General features: G+C 42.5%; 1 protein-coding gene across 1 annotated transcript; it reads left to right on the top strand.

The window, feature by feature from the left end:
* Positions 1–305: 305 nt before the first annotated feature.
* Positions 306–22,653, top strand: spata6l (spermatogenesis associated 6-like). Its single transcript, XM_079295349.1, has 10 exons — positions 306–400; positions 16,759–16,896; positions 17,371–17,383; positions 17,536–17,660; positions 17,887–17,979; positions 19,228–19,419; positions 20,202–20,215; positions 21,505–21,598; positions 22,132–22,220; positions 22,565–22,653. The coding sequence occupies exons 1-9, from the start codon at positions 353–355 to the stop codon at positions 22,195–22,197; spliced, it is 783 nt and encodes a 260-aa protein (XP_079151475.1). The 5' UTR covers positions 306–352; the 3' UTR covers positions 22,198–22,220; positions 22,565–22,653.
* The last annotated feature ends 5,232 nt before the right edge of the window (positions 22,654–27,885 follow it).

Raw genomic sequence — 27,885 nt, 5'->3', positions numbered from 1 at the left:
AACTGTTCGTGTAGCACCAGGTCTATGGTTCTTAAATCAAAGACCTGGCTCATTAAATGTACGTCCAAACAGTTGGATGAGCTGTTGCATCATCAGCAGACTGCTCCAGCTGTAGCGGACTCGGAGGACCCGAGGGGCTGCACCGGTCACTGTGTGAGACATCTTCCGGTGAACCACGGACCATGAAGTGCTTTGTAACGTTAAATAAATATAAAGTCAGAATGGAAGGGATACCCATGGTTGCTCTCGCAATGAACCCCGGAAGTAGTACCATGGTAACAGTATATGGCAGCGCTACAGCCGGAGAAGAGTCCGCTGTATTCAGATAACGCTGCAGCTCGTCCTTCGTCCAATGGCCCGAAAAGCACTGAAAGTGTTGGTTGAGTTGAAGTTCCGAGCGGTAAGAGATCGTTTCCTTCATCCTCTCTTCACCTGTTCTCTGCATGTAACTAGTTACTCTAACGTTACAGGATTACAATCTTGTTACTTTCATATTTACGACCTATCGGTCGGATTTAACGACGCTGTATGAAGCGCTAACTCGGCGTGTAAATGAATGCATCAAATATATTATACGTTTAATCAATTCAATCATAGGTCGCCTCACCTATTCTCTGACTCACCACCAAGCAGATCGATAATATCTGGATAGTTTTTATATCTATCTATCCATCCGTCTATCTATCCATCTATCCATCTATCTATCTGTCCGTCCGTCCGTCCGTCCGTCCGTCTGTCCATCCGTCTGTCCGTCCGTCCATCCGTCCATCCGTCCATCCATCCGTCCATCTATCCGTCTATCCATCTATCCATCCATCCATCCATCCATCCATCTAGGTATATATATACATCACATGTTAACATCTGAAGGGAGAGATGTATATAAGGAGTCCTTAAATAAATTACTTCAGTGTATTTTTCTATTCCATACACGTTACAATGCAGGACTTTTATTTTGTAGTTTTAGTATTTGGTTTAGTAAATAGTGGTATTGCTACTTTTACTCTTTTAAGTAACTCTACTTCTTCCAATAGCTGCCTGCAGGACTGAACAGACTATATGGGATTATTGTTTAAAATGCCCTTAAAATACAGTCTCAGAAATATGCATTATATGTACTAAATGTATGTTTGTGATATCAAGTTACATTTGACCTGACGACATCATTCAATGGTGGCCAGCTGGGGAAGATGCATCAGATTGTTTTTGTCAATATTGATTTAAACTAGAAAGTGCTCCAGATGGAAGACAGCTTCAATGCATATCAGAGAGCATAAACACACCTGTGTGAGTGAGGACAATATGGACACTTTCAGCCCTCATCTCAACCAAAAATGAAAAAAGTACAAACACTGTAACTTGTCGCGCTTAGATTTGTACCCTCTGTGACAGCAGCAACAGCTGCGTGATGATATGTTACATGGGATGATATGTTGCATGGGATGATATGTTACATGGGATGATATGTTGCATGGGATGATATGTTACATGGGATGATACGTTACATGGGATGATATGTTACATGGGATGATATGTTACATGGGATGATATGCTACATGGGATGATATGTTACATGGGATGATATGCTACATGGGATGATATGTTACATGGGATGATATGCTACATGGGATGATATGCTACATGGGATGATATGTTGCATGGGATGATATGTTACATGGGATGATGTGCTGCATGGGATGATATGTTGCATGGGATGATATGTTGCATGGGATGATACGTTACATGGGATGATACGTTGCATGGGATGATACGTTACATGGGATGATATGTTACATGGGATGATATGTTACATGGGATGATATGTTGCATGGGATGACATGTTACATGGGATGATACATTACATGGGATGATACGCTACATGGGATGATACGCTGCATGGGATGATATGTTACATGGGATGATACATTACATGGGATGATACGTTACATGGGATGATATGTTGCATGGGATGATACGCTACATGGGATGATACGTTACATGGGATGATATGTTTCATGGGATGATACGTTACATGGGATGATACGCTACATGGGATGATACGCTACATGGGATGATACGTTACATGGGATGATATGTTACATGGGATGATATGTTGCATGGGATGATACGCTACATGGGATGATACGTTACATGGGATGATATGTTACATGGGATGATATGTTACATGGGATGATACGCTATATGGGATGATACGCTACATGGGATGATACGTTACATGGGATGATATGTTACATGGGATGATACGTTACATGGGATGATACGTTACATGGGATGATACGCTACATGGGATGATATGTTACATGGGATGATATGTTGCATGGGATGATATGTTGCATGGGATGATATGTTACATGGGATGATATGTTGCATGGGATGATATGTTACATGGGATGATACGTTACATGGGATGATACGTTACATGGGATGATACGTTACATGGGATGATATGTTGCATGGGATGATACATTACATGGGATGATACGTTACATGGGATGATATGTTGCATGGGATGATACGCTACATGGGATGATACGTTACATGGGATGATATGTTTCATGGGATGATACGTTACATGGGATGATACGCTACATGGGATGATACGCTACATGGGATGATACGCTACATGGGATATGTTACATGGGATGATATGTTGCATGGGATGATACGCTACATGGGATGATACGTTACATGGGATGATATGTTACATGGGATGATATGTTACATGGGATGATATGCTATATGGGATGATACGCTACATGGGATGATACGTTACATGGGATGATACGTTACATGGGATGATACGTTACATGGGATGATACGTTACATGGGATGATACGTTACATGGGATGATATGTTGCATGGGATGATATGTTGCATGGGATGATATGTTGCATGGGATGATATGTTACATGGGATGATATGTTGCATGGGATGATATGTTACATGGGATGATACGTTACATGGGATGATACGTTACATGGGATGATACGTTACATGGGATGATATGTTACATGGGATGATATGTTACATGGGATGATACGCTATATGGGATGATACGCTACATGGGATGATACGTTACATGGGATGATACGTTACATGGGATGATACGTTACATGGGATGATACGTTACATGGGATGATATGTTACATGGGATGATATGTTGCATGGGATGATATGTTGCATGGGATGATATGTTACATGGGATGATATGTTGCATGGGATGATATGTTACATGGGATGATACGTTACATGGGATGATACGTTACATGGGATGATACGTTACATGGGATGATATGTTGCATGGGATGATACATTACATGGGATGATACGTTACATGGGATGATATGTTGCATGGGATGATACGCTACATGGGATGATACGTTACATGGGATGATATGTTTCATGGGATGATACGTTACATGGGATGATACGCTACATGGGATGATACGCTACATGGGATGATACGCTACATGGGATATGTTACATGGGATGATATGTTGCATGGGATGATACGCTACATGGGATGATACGTTACATGGGATGATATGTTACATGGGATGATATGTTACATGGGATGATATGCTATATGGGATGATACGCTACATGGGATGATACGTTACATGGGATGATACGTTACATGGGATGATACGTTACATGGGATGATACGCTACATGGGATGATATGTTACATGGGATGATATGTTGCATGGGATGATATGTTACATGGGATGATATGTTACATGGGATGATATGTTGCATGGGATGATATGTTACATGGGATGATACGTTACATGGGATGATACGTTACATGGGATGATACGTTACATGGGATGATACGTTGCATGGGATGATACGTTACATGGGATGATACGCTACATGGGATGATACGTTACATGGGATGATATGTTGCATGGGATGATACGCTACATGGGATGATATGTTACATGGGATGATATGTTACATGGGATGATATGTTGCATGGGATGATATGTTACATGGGATGATATGTTGCATGGGATGATATGTTACATGGGATGATATGTTGCATGGGATGATACGCTGCATGGGATGATACGTTACATGGGATGATATGTTACATGGGATGATATGTTGCATGGGATGATACGTTACATGGGATGATATGCTACATGGGATGATATGTTGTATGGGATGATATGTTACATGGGATGATATGTTACATGGGATGATACGTTACATGGGATGATACGTTACATGGGATGATATGTTACATGGGATGATACGTTACATGGGATGATAGGTTACATGGGATGATATGTTGCATGGGATGATACGCTACATGGGATGATACGTTACATGGGATGATATGTTACATGGGATGATATGTTGCATGGGATGATATGTTACATGGGATAATATGTTGCATGGGATGATATGTTACATGGGATGATATGTTGCATGGGATGATATGTTACATGGGATGATATGCTACATGGGATGATATGTTACATGGGATGATATGCTACATGGGATGATATGTTACATGGGATGATATGTTACATGTGATGATATGTTACATGTGATGATATGTTACATGGGATGATATGTTGCATGGGATGATACGTTACATGGGATGATACGTTACATGGGATGATACGTTACATGGGATGATACGTTACATGGGATGATATGTTGCATGGGATGATATGTTACATGGGATGATACGCTACATGGGATGATACGTTACATGGGATGATATGTTGCATGGGATGATACGCTACATGGGATGATACGTTACATGGGATGATATGTTACATGGGATGATATGTTGCATGGGATGATACGCTACATGGGATGATACGTTACATGGGATGATACGTTGCATGGGATGATACGTTGCATGGGATGATATGTTACATGGGATGATATGTTGCATGGGATGATATGTTACATGGGATGATATGCTACATGGGATGATATGTTACATGGGATGATATGTTACATGGGATGATATGTTACATGTGATGATATGTTACATGGGATGATATGTTACATGGGATGATATGTTACATGGGATGATATGTTGCATGGGATGATATGCTACATGGGATGATACGTTACATGGGATGATATGTTACATGGGATGATATGTTGCATGGGATGATACGCTGCATGGGATGATACGTTACATGGGAAGATATGTTACATGGGATGATATGTTGCATGGGATGATACATTACATGGGATGATATGCTACATGGGATGATATGTTGCATGGGATGATATGTTACATGGGATGATATGCTACATGGGATGATATGTTACATGGGATGATATGTTACATGGGATGATATGTTACATGGGATGATATGTTACATGGGATGATATGTTACATGAGATGATATGCTACATGGGATGATATGTTACATGGGATGATATGTTGCATGGGATGATATGCTACATGGGATGATACGTTACATGGGATGATATGTTGCATGGGATGATATGCTACATGGGATGATACGTTACATGGGATGATATGTTACATGGGATGATACGTTACATGTGATGATATGCTACATGGGATGATACGTTACATGGGATGATATGTTACATGGGATGATATGTTGCATGGGATGATACGTTACATGGGAAGATATGTTGCATTGGATGATATGTTACATGGGATGATATGCTACATGGGATGTGTTGTGAAAAATAAAGCTATCTTTCACTCAGAGCGGATTTAAGAGGATAACGAAAGCTCTCAAGAGGCGTTTAGTCATATCAAAAGCAATAGTTTATTTATCAACAGAGTTATTCAGCCCAGCAATTAAACATGCATGGGAACTAATGGTTTCACTCTCAGAGCTCCACCATCAGAACACACTTGAACATGGCAGCGTGATCATATATGTAGTGTTCCTCCCCTAGAGGCCCATTGGTCAAATTCAAAGATGCAGGCGTGGCACGTTTGTACGTGTATGACACCTGGGTGGAGGCCTGAACGTCCGTTCACATTGGCCCCTCCCAGAAGGCGTTTCTTCTATCAGTATGTAGTGAGATTTTGAGGCGAGAGGACCTGGGAAAAGATGTGAAGAGGGGAATCTGCTGGGGCGTTGTCCCTGTATCTCACTGTCTATTGTTCCTCCCTTATCTATTTAAAGATGGCGGCCTATTCCTTGTGGCGCAGTTAAATCAGTAATCTCCCTCCTGCTTCTGGTCTTGCCCTAGCGTGTACTGTGTGTATTGTATGAGTGGTTAATAGAGCTGCATAAGCTAATGGTTATTAAAACTGCAAATAAGCTAGTGATTAATTAAAGCTATATATAAGCTAGTGGCTGATTAAGCTGTATATAAAATAATTTTCTCAACAAATCCCTCTCTTGACGTCTGAAGGACGTCACTTTCTTTACCTTTCTGCCCTGTTACACGCATGTGTCTGGCTCTGCCTCATCTGACCCTACCAGGCTGGTCTGCTCTTCCCATACTGGGTAAGCTCCATAAGGAGGGGGTGGTGGTTGTTCCTTGGAGAGGGCAGTGGTGATGAGACGGCCAACCAAAGAACGAATACAGGGTATTATACAACATCCACATGACACCAGTATTGCAACGAACACTCCCGCTGACACTGCTATTGACAAGATCAGGTGCTTCCATTTTCCAAACATGTTTTCCATCCAATCTCCAAATGGATTGTTTACACCTGATGCTTCCTGCATTTCTTTTGACAGTGCCTTCAGACTATTCAGTGCTTTTGTGACTGAACCGTCCGGCGCAGTGTTGTTGGGGATGATAGTGCAACACAGGTCTCCAAACATTGAGCAAACATCCCCTTTTTCAGCAAGCAACATGTCCAAAGCCATTCTGTTTTGCATAGAAATCAAAGAAGTTGGGGCCAGCTGCTCAGCCAGACCCTCTATTGCATCCCTAGTATAATTAGCCAAACAAAGAACATTGTAATGCACATAATTGATACGATCAACATTTTTATTCACTGTTATCCATGGGTCTGCGTCTGCGTTGGGTCAGGCTTTGTACTTTGTTTTGCTCCTGTAGTATTTTGTCTCCCACTAAGGTAAGTGGCATTGCTAGCCTCACCATAGCACACACTCCCATTGTATATGCTGGTATGTTAGAGAATAAGCGCAGACCCCCACAGTAGTAGAATAGTCCTCCCCTAGCCCAAGAACCTATCTCTGAGCCTGGTCGTGTCATATTGCACCAGTCTTCTGGCACTCTGCCTAGGTTGGTTTGAGCTCTATCGTTGGTGAAATGGTAACAGACATATCTGGATCCTAGTCCTTTGTAAGCTTTGAAATAACCTACTGCAGTTTGGTTGTCAATTGGTGGAAATATGGATGCCAGAGTCGTGCAATTTGGTGGAGTAGCCATTTTAGTCATATTTGTCATGCACGCGTATCCTGTTGGGTCAGATTCAGGATATAGTGGTGCTGGTTCGGTGAACATAGCTGGTCTAGCTGCAGCACAAGCTACACAGCTACTCATTTTGTTTTTTATAGCATTATCAACAATCCAATTTAACCAAACATTGTCGTTTCCATGTCCTGTAGCTAATTGGATCACCTGTTGGGGAGTCCATTTAGAGAAATCTTCTGATAAGACAATTGGTGGGTCCGGTGGTGGTGGTGGTGGTCTCTCTAGGGTCAGGATTTTGTTCACTACTGGTGGAATTATGTTTATCTGAATTCCTACTCGCGGGTCTTTGCCGGGGACTTCCACTAATAGGGCGAACCATATTATGTTTTTTCCTGTGCTGCTCTTGGTGACGTTGTTTAAAGACAAAGATAAGGGTCTTGGATTGGTGGTTGCTGAGAAGTCAAATTACAAATTACAAAACAAATTACCCTGCATTTTGCGTCAGATCACCTCGGACCTCTGCTAGAGGTCTGGACGGCTCAGGTGCTGGGGCACAGTGTGACAGGTGGTGCCAAGGTGCTCCTGATTTACCTATGACCTGGACCGAGTGTGAAGTAACCTCCTTCACTTCGTACGGCCCTGTCCACCTGGGGTCAGTCCACTTTCTCTTATGAACTTTGACCCTGACCCAGTCACCCACTCGGATGAGATTTTTTACCTCTTCCTGGTCAGCTGCACTGGTTCGCTGGACCTGTTTGGAGAGAGCCTCCGTGAGAATGATTAATGCAGTCATATATGCCTTCATTTCAACTTGCTGCACATCTAAGGCCTGTTGTAGTGATGATGCCATATTGATTCCTCCTGTTTCATAAACAATGTGTGCTCTTGTGCATTCTTTTTGAATATTCGATTTTCTTGCAGCTCCGAACGTGAATTCTTTGCTTAGGAGGAATGCAGCCACACCATGATGTGTGTGGATTTTCAGAGGGTGGCACATGACAATGTGGGATGTTTTCTCAATTCTCCCCCTTTTTTCTGATACAAAACTGCATTTACCATCCCTCCTTTTTGTTCAGAAACATCTAGGTGGAAAGGGAGTGAATAGTCTGGAGCTTGAAGTGCCGATGAATGTGACACAGTCTGCTTGAGAGTGGTGAACGCTTCTTCTGCTTCTTGTGTCCAAATTAGTGAGGCTGAGGTGTTTCTAGTTCCTGGTTCCTTAAGCAGGCTTCTGAGACAGGTGGTGAGGTCCGCATAGTCAGGAATGTGACTGTGAGAGTAGCCTGTTAGACCCAGGAATGACAGCATATGTCCCACGATGCTAGGTCTGTCATGATGAAGACTGCTTTCTCTGTGGGCTGTGGGCTGTGGGTCTGTGGTTACAGCTAGGCCGCTTGATGAGAGAGTGCGACCCAGGAAAGTGACTTGTCTCCTACATGTTTGGACCTTGGTTTTCTTTTGAGGCTAATAGTTGCAGCAGTGTCTCTGTTGTTGCCAGGCAGGTGAAAGATATTGCTGTTCAGCTTGATTCTGGCTTCTTGGATCCTGATTGCCTCTCCCTCTCTGGTAATTTCCTCTTCTTCCACGTGGTGGGCCTTGTTGTTGTTGCTGACCACGCGAGCGGGAGCTACGTGAGTAGCGACCTGGTTTTCCACAGTTGTAGCAGTAGAAAGTTCCTCCTGCCTGCTTCTTTTTGTCTTTAGCAGTCTTTTGAGCCACGTCAAGCTCTGCCAGCTGTCTCATTAGTGACACTTGTAGTGCTTCGAGCTCCACATCTGATCCTTCCACAGCTGCTCTGTATTTATCATAAGTGCGTTCTTTGCCTGCCATGTCTGCAGTGTCTTCACTAATATGCAATATAAAAGGTTGAATGCAGTATTCCCAAATGTCCACCAGATGGAGCCAAAGCTCCTGTCAACTGTTCCTGTTGCAGTTCCTGAAGTGGCCACAGAAAGAGCCAAAACTCCTGTCAAATGTTTTTTCCCAGTTCGTGAAGTACCAACAGAGGGAGCCAAAGCTCCCAAATTTTCTTGTTCAGTTCAATTCAAATGGCCTGATGGAGCTCTGGACAGCTTCATTCACTCACACTGGCTCACGTCCAAAACCTGCCTTCTCTGGAACGTCAGTGTGTGTGAAATGTTGATTTACAGCATATTGTTAACACATAAGGTGAAGAAAATGAAATCAATACAGTTCTAAGCTTATTTCGAAGTCTCTGTGTGAATAGATAAAAAGAAAACTCTTGTCCTACTCTAAGATGGCAGTTTTCTGCCCTAATCTGGTTGTTTAAGCAAGCGTTACTTTCAGGGCCACTGTATCTGTTCCTATCGTACGAACGGGTGACGGAATGCCCCATTCGGCGTTTTTTGACCTACTTACAGTGACCTCACAACTCCGCAATATCAGCTTTACAAGTATAACGCATATTATTTAACAGTGAATGAATATATTTTATTTACAAATCCCCCTTTTCACCCCTGCTAGGTGTGAACTTCTATGTTTTTGGAATTACTCATTCAATGGCTGTAACTCGATGTTTTAGGTCATCTGAATCGTCTGGATCAGAAGTTGGTGGGGTGCTTTGTCTAGTTCGGGTGTGTGTCTGATTAGGGGATGGAGAGGGAAGAGGGGCAGTTGAATTAGATAGGAGCTGGTGTGTATGATACGTGGTTTCGAATTTCTCCCAGATTTTCTTTCAGCTCTCTGACCTTGAAGGAGATACACTCCCTACTGCTGCACCTGTTTTGTTATCAGGAAAGCTCTGACTCCATAATTTTCTCAGCGTCTGTCTGACTGAATGAATCCCTGCTCTGTTTCCGCTTTAAACTTTGCTGACGGTCCCTAGGGAACACAATTTTCCAATAAATCTGTAGTCTAGAAACTACGCCACTAAAACTGACACTTATATTAACCCTCAGCTGTCTCTCAGTCTATTCTAGTGTTTTATGTTTGTGTGTGATTGCAACGTCTGTGTCTAATGCGTGTTTTTCTGCTCAACTGAACATCAAACTTTGAGAAGCACACGAACATTTTCAACCACAACTCAAGATCTCAGCTGTCTCTCTCTCTCTCTCATATGTACACTTCAAACATTCACTCATTTAAACAAAATTGCTGCATGCAAACCCATACACGGCCACTTCTGCAATACTGGTACACAAACCTCTGAGTGGATTTTCGTTTTACAGTGTACAACATGGACGAACGTGGTCCCTTTAGGAAATGGCGTTTTTGCAGTCTCCAGACACACTACATTCAGCGTATTTCAACAAGAATTTCTATTTACTCAAACTCAGCAAACCGACTGTGGCATCGCTGGCCTCTTGACCACGACACAAATGACAAACTGCTTTTTCAGCAAACAAATACAGTCAAATCATAATCAATTCTTTCCCTATCCTACACACAAAACAAACAGCGCTACTTTTAATACATCACAACGGCCGCTGCGTATCATAAAACACAAGTACAATATCTGCTCTGGCTGGGGCTCGATCACGGGCCTACCGCGCCTCACCCGGGGATTCTTTAGCTAAAACTCCCTAAACCGTTTCCCATTCATTTTCAATGGTAGTCCTAAACCAGTACGGATGTAATATATCTTTGGCCACCAGCACCAGCAGCGCTGTGGTGCCGTTTTGCGAGAGAAAGATTTTCTCCGGTGTTTGTCAGTCAGTCGGAGCCTGGAAAGAGCATCGACAGCCCGCATTTTCCGGATCTATTCGCTGGGTGGACACTACGTTGAACGGTAAGTCATTAAGATGAATAACAATGAATTAAAATGTCATGACAATTAGTCTGGGCTGTCTGACATTCACTTGAAAGCTTCAAAGATAAAGTTAGTTGTGTTTTTTTTGTGTTATTGTGTCGAAGGCGGACTTCTGTATGAGTTCGTTACCTTACAACGTAACGTAATCTGGAGCCGTTAACGGTTCATATCGGTTAATTCATGTCCGACTTTGATGCGTTTTTGTGACCAAAAGTATCACAAGTTAACACGAACGTGCATTCAAATAAAATGAGTTCGCGTTTACGACGCATGTCAGTGAACACAGAGGCTGAGCAGCGGCCGGTTAAGGTTATGGTGAACGTAAGATATACTCTGTTACTTTACGGACACGTAACAAAAGAACAACAAGCTGTGACCGGACCCGGTGGTTCATGTGAATCACGTTAACGTTAAATAAACACGCACGTCTCCGTTGTATCACGTCACGTATCGTCATTAATGCATGTAGTTCATAGTTATGTACATTAACTGCTCCACGTGTGTTTGACAGCATTAGTTACTAACGTTAGTTACTTGGCAGATTCAGGATATCAGACAAAATATACTCAACTAATAAATGATGTGTTATTACAGATTAAACTACCAGCAGTATATAAAGTCATTAAAGTGATGAACACATGCTTTTTTGTACTTTTACTTAAGTCAGACTTTGAGTAAGTAAGATTTGAATGCAGGACTTTCACTTAAAGAGTATTTACACCATGTGGTGGTATTAATACATATTTTTTTACTGAAGTACAAGATGTGTAGACTTTCTCCATCACTGTTAAAATAATGTTTATGTACAAGAAGTGCAAGAAGATATTCATTTAATGACGTTCTAATTCTCGTCTGTTTGCATCTCAGTGATGGATGAAGATGAAGAGCTGGAGAGAGGGATGCTGAGTATCTCTCCTTCAAAGCCACATGTGCAGAGCTGAGAGTAAACATTTGATGTCTTTCATTTCTACCACCTGAAGATTTAAAATCAGTTACAGTTCAGCCGGTTTGCTGACCGGTTAATCGTGTGTTCTATTCAGTGTATATGATATGTTTTTTGTTTGTTTACCAGCTGTTTCTGCATCATCAAACAGCCAGATAACAACAGGCTCCGGGAACAGAAAGAGGTTTTTCACCAAAAACGTTCTGCCATCAACAGACAAGCATGGGACCATGACTTCTTATCCCACGTGAAGCATTGAACCGTTCTGTCTCATGTTTAGGTGTTCTGCTTGTTGTCCTTGTGACTATGAATTGATACCAGTCATGATGAGGGTACGTAGCACTCTTTGTTTCCTTATATGGATAAAAAGAAACAATATGTATGTCTGAAACTGCTGTGTTACTAACACCTGAATGCATGTGTTTGAAGTGTGCCATGTTGCTTCACCTGCCTAGGTTACATCACAATGACTGGCCACTGAATATTAACCCATTGAAAGACAAACACACGTGTATGAATGAAGTATATTCTTTATATATTAATGTGAGAAACAGTCTGTCATTGGATACGGCTGAGAAAGGTGAAGTAACGATACTAACAGTTGTGTTTCTTTGTCAAAATATAAATTACTGACAAGGTGTTTTCCATTGTAGAACCATCTGCTACACTGGCTGCACCAACTCATCTGAAGGGTTCACAAGTAGATGGTAAATACATCCAACATGTAAACACATCTGTCATATTCACTGTGCTCATATCTGTTATAAACCGTTGATTGTGTTTTGTGATCCTTCTCTCCTTGCAGCTGTAACTGTAAGGAGACCAGTGCCTGTTCCTCAGGAGCTCACGTGTCTGCTGCCAGAAGGAGCGGGTCGTCCAGCAACAGAGGCGACTGTCACAGTCCCTGGTGTGTGTTATTTGACCTGTATTTGCATCTTAAAAATATACTTCATGTAGTGTTCATCAAAACTGTTGTTAATTCTATACAGTTACTGCTGCACTGTATTCAGACAATAGGTAGGCAGCACTCCAGTGTCCAGCTTGCTGAGTTTCACAGACTACAGTGTAGCTGTCATGTTACATCCTTGCTTCATCTTACTGTCAATAATAATGACAACATGTTTAATATTCTCTGTAGTGTCAGAGGCACCCCTGATTTCTCCTGAGACGTCTGCAGAGCCCGCTCAACTGTCACCTGCACAGAGAGATCAAAGTTAGTGTGAGAAGGTTTTTCATGTCAAAAGATTAAATCAAGACGCACCCAAAATCGTACTAATTTGCTCCGTTTATTCTTGTCTGACTAGGTGAGCAATCACCCAGGCCGTTAGCTGTCCCCACCCGTCCTCCTCCACAGCTCCCTGGCTACGAGCATGAAGTCAGCCAGTGGACCTGTTCACAGCAGCAGAGGATCTGGATGAAGACGGAGCTGGAATCCACGGCTCTCTGGCCAGGCTGCTTTCCTGTGCGCAACCTCATGAAGATGGTGTCATTGTGACGTCTCCCTCCCCAGCCAGAATGAATCCACAGCATCTCTGATCTTCCTCCTCCAAAATTCTTTCAGCTGGAACTGGATGCTACAAGGAAAAGGGTGGAGGACAGAAGACAGCAGAAGAGGAAGAGGACTGAATCCCAGCCCACAGGTCGCAAGTGTCGATTCTGTCAGATGGATCTGAAGCAGGATCCAAACAGTCCTCACATCCACACGGGGTTCCCTGGACTAACAGGGAAGTACATTTACTGCCCTGGTAAAGTCTTTTCCTTTTACAAAGACCAGGGCATGAGAAGCAGACGACCTGCTTTTTATGAGACAGAAAAAAAGAGATGGGAGGTTGAAAAGGGAAAGTAAGAGAAAAGGGGAGTGTTTTGTCATTATTATATTTGTTTAACATATTTGTGTTGTGTATTTGTGACCTTGCATTATTGGCTCTGTGTTCAATATTCACTGTCCCTGTTGTGTTTAATAAATATATTTCATTCACTAATGTTCACATGTCTCATTAATACGTGAATCATTATAGTCAACAGTAAAAACTGCAATATAATAGGTTTATAGCCAAAAATAAGTCAAGTACTTGATAATCTATCTGCCACTACAATCTAGTGACAATCAGTAAAAGGTAAAGCTGGATAAACATTTCTTGATTTATGAATAGCTCTTTGTCATTGATGAGTGGCTTTGCCCCAGTTAGACTCGAATCTGCGTCCAGGAGCTGAAACCAGCGATATGAAATGCTGCAATTTCATTGGCTGTCAGCGTATGCCAACTATACACGGCTTGCCACCGCGTGGAAGACCGTTATATTAACCACTACACCATCAGCGCAGTACATCAACAACACAATTTAACACACTTTAAGTAGCCTAGGCCTCTGCTCTGGACCTGTACTCTTCTGGCTACTTTTATTACACAACGTCCGTTATCAACGACACATCGATTAACTTAAATTCTGCGCTCTCGTACAGAAACTACGTCTAGGATACTCTAAGCAGAGATATCATGTTTTTACACTGCACGCCACTCACGAATTCAGTGTCCTGGGATTTGATGGTCTCAATACGGTAATTTTCTCTCTTCGTCCGCTATCAACGATACATCTGTTAACTTAAAACCTGTGCTCCCGTGCAGAAACTATCTAAGGGTTACTCTACGCAGAGTTAACTTGGTTTTACACCACACGTAACACACTTGATGTCTTGATACGGTAATATTTGACGGTCCATTCTCTCAATACAATTTACAGTTTATCAATGACCTTTAACACACATATATCCCCGTCATGTTATACAGTTTCTTCGTAGTCCAAAACGTCTTATAAATTACGTTAAAGATCACGCTATTTGTGGCATGGATTCGAGTGCTTCGTGATCCACGCGTGTGTGCGTTTCACCCTACTTCACATCTACAACGCCACAGATGCGCGATCTTTCGCCTTTTATCATACGTTTTCTGCTGGACTCATTCACTCATGTGTACAAAACCCCCCAAATGCTGGGCTGAACAACCCTGCTGCTGTGTGATTACTCTTTACAAGTACTCTATGACTATGCAATACTCACAGTTCGGACAGTCTGATAAAATTTGGATTATGTCTATAAATAGAATATGCAGAATTCAGTTAAATAGGCTTCTGCTCACCTTGTTTGTTGTGTCGACACTATCAGACTCCCGAGCTGCTCGCACGGCTACCGGTGGCAATTACCAGCAATCCCAGCCTCAGAGGGAAAACCGCCTTGTGGTTCTGAAAAGATAAAGAGAGGTTCATTATTTCTCTAATCCGAAGCTCTGTATCGTGTTTGCCCGCATTCTCCACCATCTGTTGTGAAAAATAAAGCTATCTTTCACTCAGAGCGGATTTAAGAGGATAACGAAAGCTCTCAAGAGGCGTTTAGTCATATCAAAAGCAATAGTTTATTTATCAACAGAGTTATTCAGCCCAGCAATTAAACATGCATGGGAACTAATGGTTTCACTCTCAGAGCTCCACCATCAGAACACACTTGAACATGGCAGCGTGATCATATATATAGGGTTCCTCCCCTAGAGGCCCATTGGTCAAATTCAAAGATGCAGGCGTGGCACGTTTGTACGTGTATGACACCTGGGTGGAGGCCTGAACGTCCGTTCACATTGGCCCCTCCCAGAAGGCGTTTCTTCTATCAGTATGTAGTGAGATTTTGAGGCGAGAGGACCTGGGAAAAGATGTGAAGAGGGGAATCTGCTGGGGCGTTGTCCCTGTATCTCACTGTCTATTGTTCCTCCCTTATCTATTTAAAGATGGCGGCCTATTCCTTGTGGCGCAGTTAAATCAGTAATCTCCCTCCTGCTTCTGGTCTTGCCCTAGCGTGTACTGTGTGTATTGTATGAGTGGTTAATAGAGCTGCATAAGCTAATGGTTATTAAAACTGCAAATAAGCTAGTGATTAATTAAAGCTATATATAAGCTAGTGGCTGATTAAGCTGTATATAAAATAATTTTCTCAACAGATGATATGTTACATGGGATGATATGTTACATGGGATGATATGTTACATGGGATGATATGTTACATGGGATGATATGTTGCATGGGATGATATGTTACATGGGATGATATGTTACATGGGATGATATGTTACATGGGATGATATGTTACATGGGATGATATGCTACATGGGATGATATGCTACATGGGATGATATGTTACATGGGATGATATGCTACATGGGATGATATGTTACATGAGATGATATGCTGCAGGGCACACTGTTTTAATTGTGGGGGGATCTGTAAACTGAAAAGGGGATTCAATCTTTAGTTTGAATGGTAGTGAATATTTGATGTCTCAATTTAATTTTATTTAGTTTACGATGACAATTAACCATTAAATTATGTTATCGTTTGGTTTTCTTCTGTTATTTAAGCATTTGCTTGTATGTTTAGTTATGTATTATACAATGTATTCCATCCCTTAAAACATTCCATACATAAGAAGACATAGAAATAAAGGAGAAACAGAAATAAATATTTGAATAAAGGGTGAACTAGAGACAGCGCTATCCAGCTCAGTCAGAAGTGGCCTTCAGTAATATATTGATCATTCTTAGCAGTCAGTCGAAATGTCTCAGGACATGTGCACATGTGACGTATAACCCTGTTTAATCACACTCCGTTCCTCCACTGCTCTCAGGTTTCTTGTCCTGGAGTCCATCTGCCAGCCAAGGATGATCTCTACCTCAGCATGTGCTTGATGGGTCAGTACTGTCAGACGGAATGTCTCCCTGCTGTCTTTCCTCTGCTGTTTCATGAGAAGATGACCTTTGAAAAGGTCAGTCTTACCTCTGAGAGGAGTGATACTCTGAGTGGGAAACTAGCTGAATGTAATACATGAAATGTGTGAAAAGTTAGATATATTTAATACCATGAATACACTCAACATGACTGTACAGTACGTACCAATATGACCTCCTGTACATATAGAACATTACTATTCTTTGTAAAATAAGCAAGCTATAGAATTAAATATGAATATTCTGTTTTTGTCTAGATTTTCCAGCATGCAGTTGACCCTGGAGACATTGCTGTAATGCTTGAATGCAAGTAAATTAATATTTGATTGTAAACATTTATACTGTTTGTAGCAGATATTGTATCAACTGATGTGCTGGCTTTTGCCTATTCTTATTTCTTTTTCATACATTATGCATCTCAGATTATTTTCTCTGGCTCTAAGAGGCCTCAGTTTACTGACACTTGACACCTTTTCTTGTCAGATGAGACGGTCTCTATTGAACTGCTGCAGCTGATTCCTCCAGGTGAGCTTATTTCTTTTTAAATCCATACTTCTTTGTTCCACTGGTTAGAAATATACCTACATGTAGCGCTGCAGACACTTGAACTCTGACCTTAAAGGAACAGGTTCCAGCCCGGGTTACGAGGTGTGATAGACGTGTGTTTGTGTTTACAGCGGCGGACACTCTGGCCTGCTTTGAAGAAGATGCTCGACGTTTCTTATTCCCAGGGCCCAAACTGGTTCCCTCCTCCTCTGGAGTGGATCGAGAGGTTCTGATGACCCGAGCTCCTCACTTTCCAGTAGGTCCAACCCTCTGACACTTTACCTGAAAGTGTACAATAATGCTGTCTGTTTCCAGCACGTGGCTTAAAGGTATTAAGTGGAGCCTGTTCATATGGATACATCACAAGCACATTATTACATGTCCTTAGCAGGGAAATATGAAAGATGAAGACTGTCTACAGTATGTGTGATCTTTGCAGGTAAATGTGATTATGGTACAAATATTTCTTCTCTTTTTTTCAGGGTATTGCTCCGAGGTTGGAGTTTTCCACCAAAACGACCATCATTGAGTGCTCAGCTGATGCAGAGATCAACATTTACCCCAATGTACCCATGGTAAAGACTGCATTACATGGCTCAGCATTCATGTAGATTATGCATGATAATTCAAACTGCATCATACAATATTTGAGGTGACCACATTAACTGAACCAGATTCGATGTTTGTCAGCAGCAGACCCATACATGATACCGGTCCACTCCTCCAGTACTTTATCGTTTCCTTGAATTCAGAGTGTGGCCTTTTTAAACATATCAGGCTCATACTTGTATTTTTGCACTTGAATATGTTTACATGCTTTAATGTTGAAAAAACATTATTTTCTCACACTGTCTGTCTGAATATACCTCTATTCACCTGTATTCAGTCTGAAACGCTCCATTTTAGCGGCTGCCTCTGTAAGACTATTCTGCTGTGATCGGCTTGCGAGAAAAATATTGTGCACCTTTGTAAAGGTTGTTCTAAAGCTGTGGCTCTCCAGATACCAGATATAAAACACAAGATCCAATATATAAAAGAATAAAAAAGAATAATCCACACTTATTTACGCTATATTTGCTGAATATTAGCAGCTCCTGTTTGCAGTGCAGCCATGGACTTACAGACAACTGTCCCTGGATGACTTTGATACTGAAGACCACTAAAAAAACATGATGATTCTCAGAGAAGTTCTGCAGCTATAAGGATCCTTTCTTTATGATTTTGATTGTTCTCTTTTTCTCAATGGACGTCAGACATAGTAATGATATCCTTGGAAAGTTAGGTCACAGTGAATCTAAGACTGTGTTCATAACTGTGGTGATAAGTGGGTCAAACTACAACAACTTCCCCTTGTTTTCTGAACACCGTCGCTCACTTCCCTTCACCTAACACAGTGTCTTTACCTCACGTCTCTCCCTCTGCGGACCTCCCTCAGCTCTTTCAGAGTTGGAAAACTTCTGGTTTAGAGGATCTAAGGCAATCAGGCCACAATTTGATGAGATATGTTCCTGGGGCCAGTCAGAGCACTGCTCTGAAAGTAAGTAACTCCATGATGTACAAGAAGCCAATGCAAGGATGATGCTCGGACAGGTGTGATGTGGTCTCTTCTTGAAAGCGTGGCAGCTGAGTTGTGAACAGACATATTTGACAGCAGAAGGCATGATTGGATACCTTCCTTGACTTGCAACTCAAAATGAATATTTGATTCAAATGTTACAGCTATGGTTCGAGCAGAAGGTCTAACATAAGCAGCTACAAAGCCCAGCCCTTCTGTTATGTTTAAGTTGAAGATAGTTCTGAGACATCCACTCTTCTGTTTCCAGAGGCCGGTGATAAAGAGGAACAGGGAACATTCCAGCAGACCCAGGAGCAGCGGCAGGTCAGCCTCATATATTCCCAGAGCCCAGTCCCTGTCCCCTCTGAGAGCTGGAGACACACAGCGCCAGGCCCGGCTCAGCCTGGACTCTGCAGCTCCCGGCCCAGCCAACTGGGACACAAGCAGCTCCTCCCAGCCTGTGAGCACAAACGGCACATCTCTGTTTCAAAATTCAGAATCGATTTTTCAAAAGTGTCCGTCATTTCCAGCCACAAGATGGCAGAGAAGAGCTAAACTGGCTCGGACTCAGCACATCAGTTATTCCTGCAGCACTGAGTGTTCTCTTAACTTGTCTAACCTATTACATACATCACCTCCACCATGTAATGGAGTGTTTCACTGGTGAGAAGGGTTGGCAGTCAGTTACAAAATGAATTGGCCAAAAGCATAATATAATAATATTAATTTAATCAGAGTGTATGTGGTGGATGTTTAAACAGATTCACCACTTAAACATAAACATACTCAAAACAAATGTCCATCCTTTAGCTGTAAATGTATCCAAACTCATGTTGATTCAATTGAATTTCATTTATTTTTACATTGCACAAACCTCACTTAGTTGTCACTCAGACAAAAGCAGCAGATTTTGTTGTAGCGTCCTATAATTTCATCCCATTCTGGTGTTTTGACAGTTGAGTATCAAACCAGTGGACTGAGAGGACTTTTGGGGATTGGTTGGTGGTCTCCATTGCTAATTATTATCTTACCTAGTCACTGACATTTCAGGAAACATATTTGCTGTTCGGAACATCGACTATATGAATAAAGAATAAAATGGCCCAACCCTCTTGTTGTGTACATCCTGAAGCAGTTGGACCTGCAGGCCTGCTCACTGCGCCATCACTCTCCTGTAGCCGATCCTTCTGCTTCGCCCCAGCGCTCTCCAGTGTTCACCAACTCCTCTTCACCTTTGACCAGGTCTTCATCCAAAGGTAAAACCCCACATATCATGCTTTTATGCTACTATCCCACACAATTGACCGTAAGAGCTTGTAAAGTTGATGTTATTGTTGTACTGCTCTGTTGACACGACTGTAACAAGCTGTCATCTTGTTGATGTTTCTATTCTTCTGGTCTGTTGTGACTCAAAAACCTTTGCTCCTCTCTTTGCTGCTTCAGTGAAGTATTCTCCAGCTGGCAGACGGAAATCCTCCTCCAATGGTTTGGTAGGAACAATTTATTTATTTCATTCATATTATTTTGACTTTGGCTTCTTACACAGGAAGTTATGGAGTACAGAGTACAGAGCTGGAGTCAGAATGCGGTTAGCCTAGCCTAGCATAAACACTGGGTGCAGGGGGAAACAGCTAGCCTGGCTCTGTCAAAAGTTTAGAAATACACCTCCCAACACGTCTAAAGGTCATTGAATAAATATCTCATTAAAAAAAAATCAACACTCGAACTGAAATGTATGAACGTCAATTCGTAGTTGAAGAATCGCGCCGACATCTCAGCTGATTTCCATAGCGCCACCGTGTGAAACTGTTGTGACATTCTCTCCAACGCGACACTTGCTGATGCGTTAGAAGATGTATTGTTGAACTTGGCTGACTGTTTCCCCCTGTATTCAGTCTTTATGCTAAGCTAGCTACACACATGCTGCCTTCAGCTCTGGAGACATAAGATTCATGTCCATTTTCACTCTCGGAAAGAAAGAGGATAAGCAAAATTCCCAACAAGTTGAACTATTCTTGAAAGGCGGAACCGAGGACTTCGAAATACAGGACGGGAACCTGTGATAATGTTTGTATAGACAGGCCTACATGTGAATTATGATGAGCTGAGAAACACACAAATATGTATATTTGGTATCTGCAACTTAAACTCTTCAATCATCTGTAAATGCATTGAATAAATTATAAAAAAAATACAGATTGAGCCATTAATAACTGCAATTGAGACGAGAAGTAGAGGGTGATATGAATCAGTTGCTGAGGAGCAGATGCATTAATGTGATGGTGAAAAGAAACTCCTCTCTGCCTCCATTGGTAGGTTGGAGGGATATCAGAAGACGACTCCAGTTCTTCAGAGATACATGAACCCCTTGACCACCACCAAGGTCCTGACCCTTCAGGGCTGTGGTGCTCTTACAGGGAACAGGCCGGGCACAGCAGGTCCTTTTCTCCACATTCATAGCATAGTCATGCACCTCATCACATAGGTAGAGCATATAATCACAAAACATCAAAATGAAATGAAAGCCTATTTTGCTGATGTTCAGGTCTCAGTCCAGCTCTCACGGAGAATGGGAAGAGGTCGAAGCGCGTGTTCGGGGACTCCTTACGACACCAAAAGCTGTACGGAGACTTGCCTGTGTAAGTACCACATGTCATCAGTATGTGTTTCAGGCTGGTGTTAGACTTGTTACCATGTAAACTGGCCACACCAGTATTGGTTTTCAATCTTGTTCTCCATAAAAAGAAAATATTTTGATCTTGTTCTTAATCCTTCATGAAATTGACCTCAGCTTCAGCAGAAACCAGGCCTTTATTTGAGACACACTTATGTAAGAGAGATGCCTTTATTTTATTAAGAATGTTTTCTGATCTGATGTTAATTCAAACTGAATGATGATGTTGTTCTGGAATTTAGCATGTGAACTATTGTAGTACAGGTCATTTCACCCCTATGTGTTTTACTTGGCCTTTATAAGAGACCTGCCTTTAAAAAATAAATAAAAACAATATTTAGCCAAATATGCAAGTTTCTCCTTTGAAGTGTCTTTGAGGGCAAACCTATGCCTGGGAATTTTAGCACACGTTTGACACTTTAATAAACAACAAGCAAAGCAAACAAGATCACAAATCAACGATACCGCAAAGACAATATGACTCTCATTTTGTTCTAGGGGGCCACACACTCCGAGGTAGATGAGGTTTTGGCCAGGAGGTCCATCTCTCCAGGTCCACCGTGATGACCTGGCCAGACTCTGGAAAGGTGAGGTGGACCTGCTCTGTCTCTACAGGTTGCACTTTTCACTTGAAGAAAATGCTGCCCTCCTGTGACATCATGCTGAAGATACATACCATGTCATGCAACATGTTAACACTTCCTTTTGTCTCGATACTGTGAACTATCCAATGAGGGGGGAAATCACCTCTTTTTCCGAAAGCTTATGCTTTTAACAAGACTTTTAATTTGAAACTACTCACAATTTAATCACACACCCACCATACTGCAAATAACACATTAGGACCACCTGAAGTACCAACGCAACCAAAGAAGCCCAAAATGGTACTGTTGCTAACGTGTGTGACGTCTGTCTTTTCCCTCTCCTTTAGGGAAATTCACCTTGTCTATTAAGTGTCCAGATGTCAAGACTCTCCTGATGTGTGTGTATGTGTACATGTGTATGCGGTTTGACATGTCCACACATGATGAATGTGTTTTTGTGTTTAAGGTAAAAATAAACCGTTAAGAATTGAAACTCATTGTTATATCTCAGTTTGAACACCAGCCAGGAGTGTGAGGTTGAAGTCTTTCGTCCCCAATCCGTTAATCTTTCAAGCTGACATTGTGGAGTCCTCAGGTAAATCCCCAGAAGGTCATTAAAAGCAAACTGTGTCTATGACGATGCAGCTTTGTGTGAAGTAGTGCTGTATATCAGAGAAATAGCTGCTCACCATGACTGTAAGGCATTAAACACTGGCTCGACCAGGAACATTGTGATCTACTGCGGAATGGCTGCTGAAACAGAACTCTATTTTGCTGTAATAAGCAGTCAGACTAAAGGCCTCAGCGGCAGTGCAGATTCAACAAAAGTCTTAACTCTGTAAGTTACAGACAGTTTGGAACTAGCAGGGGCTAGTGTGGTTTATTCATGTGCCCTGGTCAGTTAAATTTAGCCCCTTTTGAGTTATTCAACAGACGATTTACTGTAACAATGATTCAGCTATGTCATGCAGCAATTTTCTTCCACAATGCAATTCTCTGTGTAAAATCACTGTGATTGACGGATTGTCTGTTTGGCACCAACACTTTATACATGTGGGGCAAATCACCTGAAATGCACATAAAATATATCAGGTACACTGAGATAATCATGACTTTAAGAACTGATAAAAAGATCAACTTTAAGCATAAACCATAGTCTTAAAGAGGGTTGTGTGGTCGGTCCTAAGGGCAGACACCCCAGGCTACTGCACACATTCAGGTGTTCATTTTACTATTTTGTCTATTTGCATCTGTAGATTTCTCCTAAATTCACCATAAGTTACGATTCGATAATGCCTCATTTACATATAAAAACATCAAATTTCATTATGTTAAAACATAGTTTTCTCTAACTAGAAGACTAGGTCTCTAGAGCCCTGTTCCCCGTCTGGTCCCCAGCTTCTAGAGCCCTGATCCCCGCCTGGTTCCCAGCTTCGAGAGCCCTGTTCCCCGTCTGGTCCACAGCTTCTAGAGCCCTGTTCCCTGTCTGGTCCCCAGCTTCGAGAGCCCTGTTCCCCGCCTGGTTCCCAGCTTCGAGAGCCCTGTTCCCCGCCTGGTTCCCAGCTTCTAGAGCCCTGTTCCCCGTCTGGTCCCCAGCTTCTAGAGCCCGGTTCCCCGTCTGGTTCCCAGCTTCTAGAGACCTGTTCCCCGCCTGGTTCCCAGCTTCTAGAGCCCTGTTCCCCGTCTGGTTCCCAGCTTCTAAAGCCCTGTTCCCCATCTGGTTCCCAGCTTCTAAAGCCCTGTTCCCCGTCTGGTTCCCAGCTTCTAGAGCCCTGTTCCCCATTGTGGAGGATGAAACTCACCCCACAGAGAAGGGGGCAAGAGCACACGTGTGCCCGCTGCTTTTACAGTCGACACGCTGCAAATAATAACTCTACCAAAACTGGTTTACAATTAAAAGGAATTTAATTCCACTGATGCAAGTACGATTACAGTTAAACATTGGAGTACATACTCCTATGAAATATTACAATATTAACCCACTTTGGAAAAAAACTACCTCTGGTCCCATGAGACACAGCCATCGCTGGGGACCACACGCTGAAGAGGAAGAAAAAACACTTCTAACTCCGCCCACATATTCGTTCGCGACTCCTCCCCTCCCGTCTATCTCAATTTCTATTGGCTAACTTCTCTACACACTTCTGTAAACGCCTATCTCCACATCTCTCTCTCCCTGAGCAGCTAACACATTCAAATTCTCAGTTATGGCTTAATTCCTTCTATGATAATCCTTCAGTATAAAAGCTAAACTTCTGCAACTTGGCAGAAGCTTCATGTCTTATTAGCTCCTAATCCTACAACACTTTATGTTTATCTTAATTATGCATTCCCAATACACTTATGATTATGACTAATTATGAATTCTTAATTATGAATTATTAAACACTTTTATTATATCTACTAAACATACCGTTTTTTGCTCAAATTTCTTACACCATCTGGTCCCCAGCTTCTAGAGCCCTGTTCCCCGTCTGGTTCCCAGCTTCTAGAGCCCTGTTCCCCGTCTGGTTCCCAGCTTCTAGAGCACAGTTCCCCTCTTGATCCCCAGTCTCTCGAGTGCAGTTCTCCTGGTCCACAGTCTCTCGAGTGCAGGTATCCTGGTCCCCAGTCTCTCGAGTGCAGTTCTCCTGGTCCACAGTCTCTCGAGTGCAGTTCTCCTGGTCCCCAGTCTCTCGAGTGCAGTTCTCCTGGTCCACAGTCTCTTGAGTGCAGTTCTCCCGGTCCCCAGTCTCTCGAGTGCGGTTACCCTGATCTTCAGTCCAGTCCCCCTGATCTCCAGGCTCTCGAGTGCAGTCCCCCTGACCTCCAGTCTATAGAGTTCCGTCCTCCTGACCCCCAGTCTCTAGAGTTCCGTCCTCCTGACCCCCAGTCTCTAGAGTTCCGTCCTCCGGACCCCCAGTCTCTAGAGCTCCGTCCTCCGGAGCCCCAGTCTACAGAGTTCCGTCCTCTGGATCCCCAGTCTGGCAGTCCGGCCGTCCCTCCTCCGGACCCCCTCCACCCACCCGGTTGTGGACTTTGACTCTCGGCCTCGGAGGAGTTATTTACTGACTGTCTGCGCCTGAGTCCTCAGCATGCCCCGTGACAGCTATTTCATAATTTAATAATTTTTCTTAAATACACTACATGTATTATAATTTATAAAAATATTTTCCCCATTATCTTATTTTCTCATTGCACAGCTACTGTCTTCCTCAGTTGCTCTGCTTCCAGTGCAGCTTGTTTTAAGTCGAGCTTTTATCCAATCAGATCTCACCTCTGTGTCTCTAGGTAAGAAGAGAGCCAGAGGCCTGCAGACTCACAAGTGCATCCATGTGCACTTTAAGTGAATGGGAACGATATTGTTGATTGTCATCGTGTTAAACCAATCAGATCTTTAGTTTGACATGTTGGGCGTATTCTTTGACGTGTCAGAGCCTGCTAGCTGGCCTACAAGTATGTCAGCATTAAGAACCGCGAGTCGCCACCTTATCATGGTGGAGGAGTTTGAGTGGCTCAGTGATCCTGGGAGCTATGTTGTCCGGAGCATTAGCCCCTGGTAGGGTCTCCCAAGGCAAACAGGTTTCAGGGGAGAGCCCAGACTAAAACGTTCAAAACGACCCCTATGATAGTTAGCCCACGGACTTTAGCCACCTCGCCCGGACCAGGGAAACCGGGGCACCCTCCTGGAGCCAGACCCAGGAGGGGAGCTCGTCGGCGAGCGTCTGGTGGCCGGGCCTTCGCCCATGGGGCCCGGTCGTGCTCAGCCCGAATAACCACCATTTTCATAGGAGGGTAACAAGTGGCGAACACAAAGAACTAGAATTTCCATAATTCCCGAAGACCAAAAAGCACAGAACCGAAGTACCATAAGCGCTAATCCGACGTAGTATCCAAAAGGTTCCTCTGGAAAAGGCTCACTAGCCAACCAAATCGTCCGCAGACACACAACGCAAAGAGGCAACTCAACTACAACTCGAACAGTTCACCACATCCCTCCTTTAACTACCGACTTGCTTACGCTATGAACCATTCATACCTACTGCAGCAGCAGTCTTCAGGTTCTCAGGTTAAACACCTGCAATGTATCTGGGTCCAATACCCAAACACCCAACAGACTGTGCAATGCTCTCATTACCGAGTCCAGAATCATCCAGAAACATCCAGAACATTACCATCATCACAAAAAACGTTGACAGGAAACACCAGAAACTATTGTTTCCCTCAATAAAGCCAGGACCAGCAAACACTTCAAGCCTACGAAATCTGAACTCTGTTGAACCAGAAATCTTCACTTCAGTAGCACTTACATACACCAAACCTTCCAGTTTCATTCATTCATTTTATTTAATTTTTTCTGATTTATTTAGACAATGTCATACTCATCATGGTGGATATAGTTAGTAGATACCAAAAATAAAAACAACAGAATCAGTCAAATATTGAGCAACTTTCTTTTATTTGCTTACAGTTGCACATAACGTAGTACATGTTGATTCACATACTGTAGGTACTCATGGAGTTGGAGTGAAGGGGGGTGGTTGATGCCAATGTGCTTTTGAAATGTAGAATACAACCTGATTGCGAGGGCTTATCATTTCTGATCAGTATGAAATCCCATGTTTTATTTCAAATATGGACCCTTTGGCAGTGTATGGACGACTAAAACAGAGATACTGAGACTCACTTTAATCCAGACACAATGTACGGTGTTTGGAATTTGGTCGTCTTGGGGGAAAAGTCTCCTAAAGATGAAGCCCATAAAACGACCAAGTCACGAGATATGTTATCCCCAAGGATGTACAGTAGTCACACTAAACCTGACAGCACTCGGTAAACACCATTAGGCTACTTCATTGGACATTTTTATTATTCTGAAAATAGACAAAGCTTGCTTTTTCAACACTCCGTGACCTCTATCAAAACAACTGCATGATACCTGGTTTAAAGACAAAGCTGAAAGATATAGAGTAGCACTTGCAGTTGCTATTCTTTCTAAGCTAGGTAGCTGCTCACATTGCAAAGTATTGACACATGGCTGTTGCTTTGGGAACAGTATTTAATACCTGGCAAAGAAAGTATTTCTTCTGTGATTTTTCCAAACTGGACCACTGACATACAGTTGCTAACTTTCTACGCCAGCCTAGCTACTTATGTTGTAAATATTGGCACATTAGCTGCAGGCTTGTGTGCAGTACTTCACAAAAACTAAAGAAAATCTCACAGATGTTTCTAACGTGATATTTTCCCCCAAGCTAGAACACTAACATTAGCACGTCTAACTAAATTTCAACTTCTAACTTCAAATGGAACACGTCGTACAGTGTGATATTGTTCTGTAAACTACTCTGCTAGTTTAATTTCTACCACAATCTGAGCAACGAACTACCAAGACGCTTAATTGTTGCGTGTAGAATGTAGATGGGCTGAGTCTGTTGTCCTAGAAAATACCTCCATTAGCATGGGATGGATAACATGAGTGTCATTGAGTTGAGTGTTTCTATGGATTACTGTATTTCCTGCCAGGACATGGGAAAGGTATTTGGCTCAGACAGTATGATGGAAAGTAAACCAAATAAAATAATTAGTGCTACTTCAACCTAGTGACAATGGTATTGCTTATCATGCTGGAAACATTGATTATGGGACCATCACTGGGAACATTGGGGTGACTTTGGCTAAGTGGATA

This window comes from Melanostigma gelatinosum, assembly GCF_949748355.1.
Source record: "Melanostigma gelatinosum genome assembly, chromosome: 23".
NCBI lineage: Eukaryota > Metazoa > Chordata > Actinopteri > Perciformes > Zoarcidae > Melanostigma > Melanostigma gelatinosum.
The sequence above is the reverse complement of the archived record's forward strand: the minus strand, read 5'-3'. Positions and strand labels throughout refer to the sequence as shown.